At 32.9% G+C, this 6,077-nt stretch overlaps 1 protein-coding gene across 1 annotated transcript in view; it reads right to left on the bottom strand.

The window, feature by feature from the left end:
- Positions 1-2,353: 2,353 nt before the first annotated feature.
- The window catches only part of LOC149260460 (ribonuclease 3-like), a 4,927-nt gene continuing 1,203 nt past the window's right edge, over positions 2,354-6,077 (bottom strand). Inside the window, exons 2-4 of the mRNA XM_089380054.1 lie at positions 3,386-3,761; positions 3,145-3,267; positions 2,354-2,962 (exon numbers count right to left, since the gene is read on the bottom strand). Coding sequence (XP_089236180.1) covers positions 2,534-2,962; positions 3,145-3,267; positions 3,386-3,658 — 825 coding nt within the window. The 5' untranslated portion in view covers positions 3,659-3,761 and the 3' untranslated portion in view covers positions 2,354-2,533. The remainder of the gene's footprint in view (positions 2,963-3,144; positions 3,268-3,385; positions 3,762-6,077) is intronic.

Genomic DNA, 6,077 nt, shown 5'->3' with positions numbered 1-6,077 from the left:
GTAAAACTCTAAGACAGACACCTTTCTTTGATGAATCCATTGTTCTCCATTGACGTCAAACAATCCATCACCGAAAACATCTATAAAGGCACTCCTGAAGTGGAGGCCCTTTGGAAACCTAGCTGTTGGTTTCCGGAAGGCCTTTGGCAATAAAAGTTCGCCGCATCCGATCAAGATTTCTGAAATAGAATCACACAGATGGTTGAAATGTATAAACAATGGGGGGGAGAATGCCGACCATCAAGATAACGAAGATGGCCTCCGGAAGAATCATTGGGAATGCAAGCGGCCAATGAATGCCATGCATACTTAAACATCACGCCTTCCTCTTAAGACAATGGAATGGTGCATTTATTGCAAATTTATATTTACACCAATCATAGAACTATGGATTCATTGCCATGTTGAAGGCATAAATAAAGGGAACATGGTAAAGGTTACATCCACGAAACGTGGAGAACAATCTTTCAATGAGAGATACCAAATTCTGTTGAATCCGGAAAAAAATGGAAATTTAAGAATTCGATAGTTATATCGAATAATTTGGTCAGAATTTGGTTTGGTGCATGGTAGATAATCCCACGGTAATGTCAGTGAACGGGAGGGTGACATGGTTGCTGTGCGCTACAATTTGCAGTCTTAAGGCAAGCTTATTTACTTGGGAGTAATGCCTTGAGTTCTTAACATTTTGATTTAAATGATGTAACCAAGGTATGCCTAGTTATGCCTTGAGTTCTTAAGGCAAGCCTATTTACTTGGGAGTTACGCTTTGAGTTCTTAGCATTTTCATTCAAAGTACATCTTATAACCATAACACATGATTACACAATTTTATTGATGATAATAAAGAACACAATTTAAGTAGATATTAATTAATAAATTTATAAGATATCATTCTAACCATAAACATATTAACGAGTTTCACGGTTTAGGTAATCATTTATGTTTATAACACACAAGATATTACATTATTCACAACTTAATAAGATTCGTCACGGTCCATAAGAAAATACATGTAAGTAATGTACATTTATTGATGTGTTTAAAGGCTAATGACAACTAAAGGAGAGACTTCGACTCTGCACCCAACCTTAGGCCAACCACACTACACCTATAATTCACACATTTTGGTGATAATTCATTCAGGATGTTGTATGCATAACCACAACACAAACTTACTACTTTAAGCACAATGATGAAAAACAACAAATCTGGGCCAGATGATCTTAAAAATCTTCCATACCTTTAAAAAACAATTACTAATTGATAAACTTTATAAGACATTTTAAACTCTTTATTTTAATTATCTTCCCAATCTTCCATATCTTTAAAAACAATTACTAATTGATAAACTTTATAATACATTTTATACTCTTTATTTAAACTAAAACTGTAATAAGATATATTTGATCTGATTTATCAAATAACAAACCAACGAACACAAATATATTTTTTAATTAAGTTAAAAAACTATTTTAATGAATAAAAAAATATTAAAAATGAAATTAATTATAATATTTTAAAAAATAAAATTAATTATAATACTTAGCACTCACAAAATAAAAATGCCATAAATTTATGGAGATATGTTTTTCAAATAAATCTAAATCAACCTCCCACTAAAATATTGGGCTTTAAAATTATAATAGTCAAATGGAGTAGTGAAAACAAAAGAATTAAAGAACAAATATTGCGTTGTAGTTCGGATTCAACATATCCGAAATAAATAAATAATTTTTTTTTCAAAAATATTATTTATAATTGCTTTTATTTATTATTAAGATTAGTTAATATAAAAATAATTATATATATTTAATTAGTTTTAATTAAAAACATTATAATTATTAATATTCTCATTCGTCTTATTTTCACTTTTTTTTTTTTTTTTGGTCAATATTACATTTCACTGTCTAGTATAAATAAAATACTTTAAAAATATTTCAAATTTACTCTTGAAATTATAAATTAAATATTTTTATATAAATTAAATAATATAATTTTATATCATCTTTATAAACCTAAAATAATTAAAAAATATCACATTTCTCTTCAAAATATTTCTATTTAAAATTTAAATAAACTCTTCTAATATCTATATTAACTAATCTATTTCGATATAAAATATAGAATACACATTTCAAATGAATCATATAACACACATTTCGGTATGAAGCAGATAATACACAAGCGGAGAAAAAGTACATCTATCTATATAAATATCACTAAAATTGCACTAGATCTATTCGTGATTAAGCAAGTTCTATACTGCTATATATAAAATCGCAACAAAGGCACAGATATGCAGACTTTCTGTAACGACCTAATTTCAATTTTTGTCGTTCCCATGTTCACCTTTCCTAATAATGGTTAAATTAAAGAGAATAATACAAAATCCAAAATAACTGTAATAATAATATAAAGTTTGAAACGTCGATAATCCAAAATGAGATGTTTTTAGATCCGGGGGAGTGACTTCAAGGAATGTTGACGCCTAATAATTTTCCATGCATTATAATTACCATGCGGAGTGCGCCTACCCGGAGTGGAACGGAAGAAAGAAGACCTCAGGTCCACAAGGTGAACGTATATTGAAGGTGCGTGGGCACCGGATAAAACGAGAAGCTTCCTTATCGACACATAAATAAATTTCAGACATTGTATTAGTATGTCCACGACGACATACAATCTTTCCAAATCCGTGAACATATCTACCAAGTACACTTCTGAAACGGCTCGCTGGGTATGGGACTTCCTTGTTTGGATGAATGTGGTGCGCCCTCAACACAAACAGAAGATTAACCTGTTCTGCGAGCGCGACAGTTTTGCTGAAATAATCGCGTTGGCTATCAAGATTCGAGAAAGCTCCATGATACTGCCACTCATGTTCCCAGAACGCCCTATTGTTACATGGCCGAATGATCGATGGCCAAATTGAATTCATCCTCTGTACTAATTGACCATCCTGCACATCACATCCGACACCCCCCCCCCCTCCCCCCATATACACATTTAGTATGTATTTTGTTTCTTTAAAAAAGAATCTATCGCTTGATAAATGTCTAAATATGTTTAATAAATATCGGCAGATGACTCTTAAGAAACAAAATCACTGTTGCGATGTGTATGTGCTTTAGTGTACAATACCAGAGGAGTTAAGGGACCATCAATGTGATGACCGTGTGGCAATGCAACATGCGGCCATAAACCATGGATGAAGAAGGCCGGATCACCATTGTGGGGACACTGTCCGCCATAGGCGCCCGGCCACTGTTAAAACAATACACACAAATCACATCACTTTCCCGATTTGGCTCTATAGTCAATAGATTTGGAAATATGCAGAATAAAATGAGTATTTTAACTTTAGAATTACCGTAGAACCTACCTGCAGAGCCAACAGGAAGTAACTGCCATGATAACCTGTCGCTGGTAGTGTCTTTGGAACCGGCACTTTAGTTAAGTTCAGCGGTGTTGGTCCCGGAATCGGCAATCCGGTTAAATTTAGTGTTACTGGCCCTGGGATCCCCAATCTGGTTAAGTTCAGTGGTACTGGCCCCGGAGTCGGCAATCGAGTTAAATTCAGTGGTATTGGCTCCGAGTTCATCGCGCAGCAAAGCAATGTTATAAACAAAATGGCTTGTCTTCCCCTGAAGTCCATTGCTACTGAGGACGATGCTGATATCTCGGCTCGGCTGACTTGACAAATACTTGTGAGACAAACAGGAGGGGAGTGTCATCACGTAAATAGCCTGTGGTGTGCCCTGTAATTTGATGATAAATAAAGGATGAAAACAATTCATATTAAAATCAGTAGCTATCAAGACTAGCAAATCTCAATGTGAATACATAAAGGATGAAAACAATTCATATTAAAATCAGTAGCTATCAAGACTAGCAAATCTCAATGTGAATACATAACAAGTACAAGTCTCAAACACTTTGAGTTCTTCTCAATCACAGCAGACAATTTATAATTTACAAACTACAAAGAGGCAATTTACAAACTACTATGGCAAAAATGCGGTTAAAGAAGCGGGCAACACCTCAATGCTCATTTATTATGTTCACAGTAAACATAATAAGGGGTTCATAGTCTGTGTAGAAATAAAATATGAAGCGTGGACAGTAATTTTTTCGATTCAATTTGTATAGGTCCACATAATAAACCTTCAAACTCAATCTAGAAGCAAAAATATAAAACATTCTTCGCAAGCTAAACTCAACAGTCGGGACCTTATTACTCTAGTTCCAACTTGTTACGTTATGGGCAGGTCACATATATTAAATAAACTCATAGCAGACCTGTCAAATTGAACACACGACATTCAACAGCGCCACCACAGAACAAAAAAATTACATGACAACCAAAAATTTAATTCTAACCCAAAGGAGACCAAAAAAATATACATGACAACCAAGATTTAATTCTAATTCAAAGGAGACCAAAAAAAAAATATACACGACAACGAAGAATTTAATTCTAGCTCAAAGGAGGAACGAAGAATATGTATGGCGATGAATAGATGATAACCGAGAATTTAATTCTTACTCAAAGGAGAACTAAAGATGAAAAGCGATACAAGAATTCGTGTAAATGACCTGAAACAAAAGAGGATGGTGGTTGTTTGTACGATAATCACATCAACAATCTCCCATCAATAGTAACATTTTAATTTCGATCATTCTCGTTTCCCTAGGTATATATGTTCCATATCCTAGCCATGAATCTCATTGCAAAAAGAATACACATTACTTCCATTGCCCTTTTCGATGTGATTATTAATTTGATTTTGATCATTCTCGCTTCCCTCCCTGGCTATATATGTTCCATATCTTAACCATGAATCTCACTGCAAAATGAATACACATTATTTTCATTTCCCTTTCTGATGTGATTATTAATTAATTAGATTAGTCTTTTTGTGATTATTAATTAGATTAGTCTTTTGTTCTTTTCCCCTTTTTCTTCCCGTAATTGAAGCTACTCAAAAGCATAGAAATTCCAACACTCCTTGGTTAGATCAATGTTTGTTCTTTTCCTTTTCTCTTCTCTTAACCAAAGTCAATCTAAAACCTATCAATTCCATTACTCTTCTAAAGTGACACTTTTCATAAGAATATTAATGATCACGCCCCTTACTGAGTGATGCCATTAGCTAAGACCCTCTCTCCTCCCTTTCAACGTTGGAGGTTTGAATTGGTAAACAATATAGTTTCATATGGGTGGCGTCCACAAATACAATGGAAGAAGGTGCGACATCATAACCAGTTATGCCATTCATAATTGTGATGCCAAATGTAACACTTAAATTATTAAAACATTATTTATTTTTCAATTTCAATCAAGGAATTATACTTGTGGGTGCTTGATAGTGTCTGAATGAAGAGATGTTGGATTATCAATTTTCATGTCTTCAAACTTGCACTATTGATGATGATATCAAAAGGTTGTTCATTAACCAAAGATTGATTATTGAAAGAGCTGGCATGCTAAATTTGATATTTCAACAAGTAAGAGGCTTTGCAGTAACCAATGTCAACATTGTATTTGGTTAATTGATTATTGAACAAGGTGACATGCTAAATTTGATATTTCAACAAGTAAGAGGCTTTGCAGCAGGGAAAAATCTAAGGATGGAAGTTTTTCTTAAAGTATAACGGCCCTCACGAATCTTACTAGTCTCTAATATCCAAATTTTAAAATGTTTGATGATAATTTTATCAAAATTTTTAGATTTCTACTTATTTTGTATTAGACAATATATAATATTGACAACTTTTAAGGTAAAATAATTTTATATTATAAAATTTGGGTGAATCATTTATAGAAAAAATGGAAAATGGCAAATCTTTTATTTTGGAAAAGCATGGAATATTAGCTCATCTGCAAATATTAGCCCCTAAAATTTTCCCTCCCTGCTTTGCAATAACCAATATCAACTTTGTATTTTGTTTAAGAAGTTTTTTCAATAACATCTTCATATATCATCATTTGACATTAGATTTGGATTCAACTTATAATAATCTCACTAAGAATTTTAGTAGGAATTTGTTGTCAGATGTCTATGAGTTTGATT

The sequence above is a fragment of the Pinus tabuliformis genome, chromosome 6, assembly GCF_031772625.1.
Source record: "Pinus tabuliformis cultivar Carrire ecotype Pingquan chromosome 6, CPIR1, whole genome shotgun sequence".
Classification (NCBI taxonomy): domain Eukaryota; kingdom Viridiplantae; phylum Streptophyta; class Pinopsida; order Pinales; family Pinaceae; genus Pinus; species Pinus tabuliformis.
Note: the sequence above shows the minus strand (reverse complement) of the source record. Positions and strands in the feature narration are given on the sequence as shown.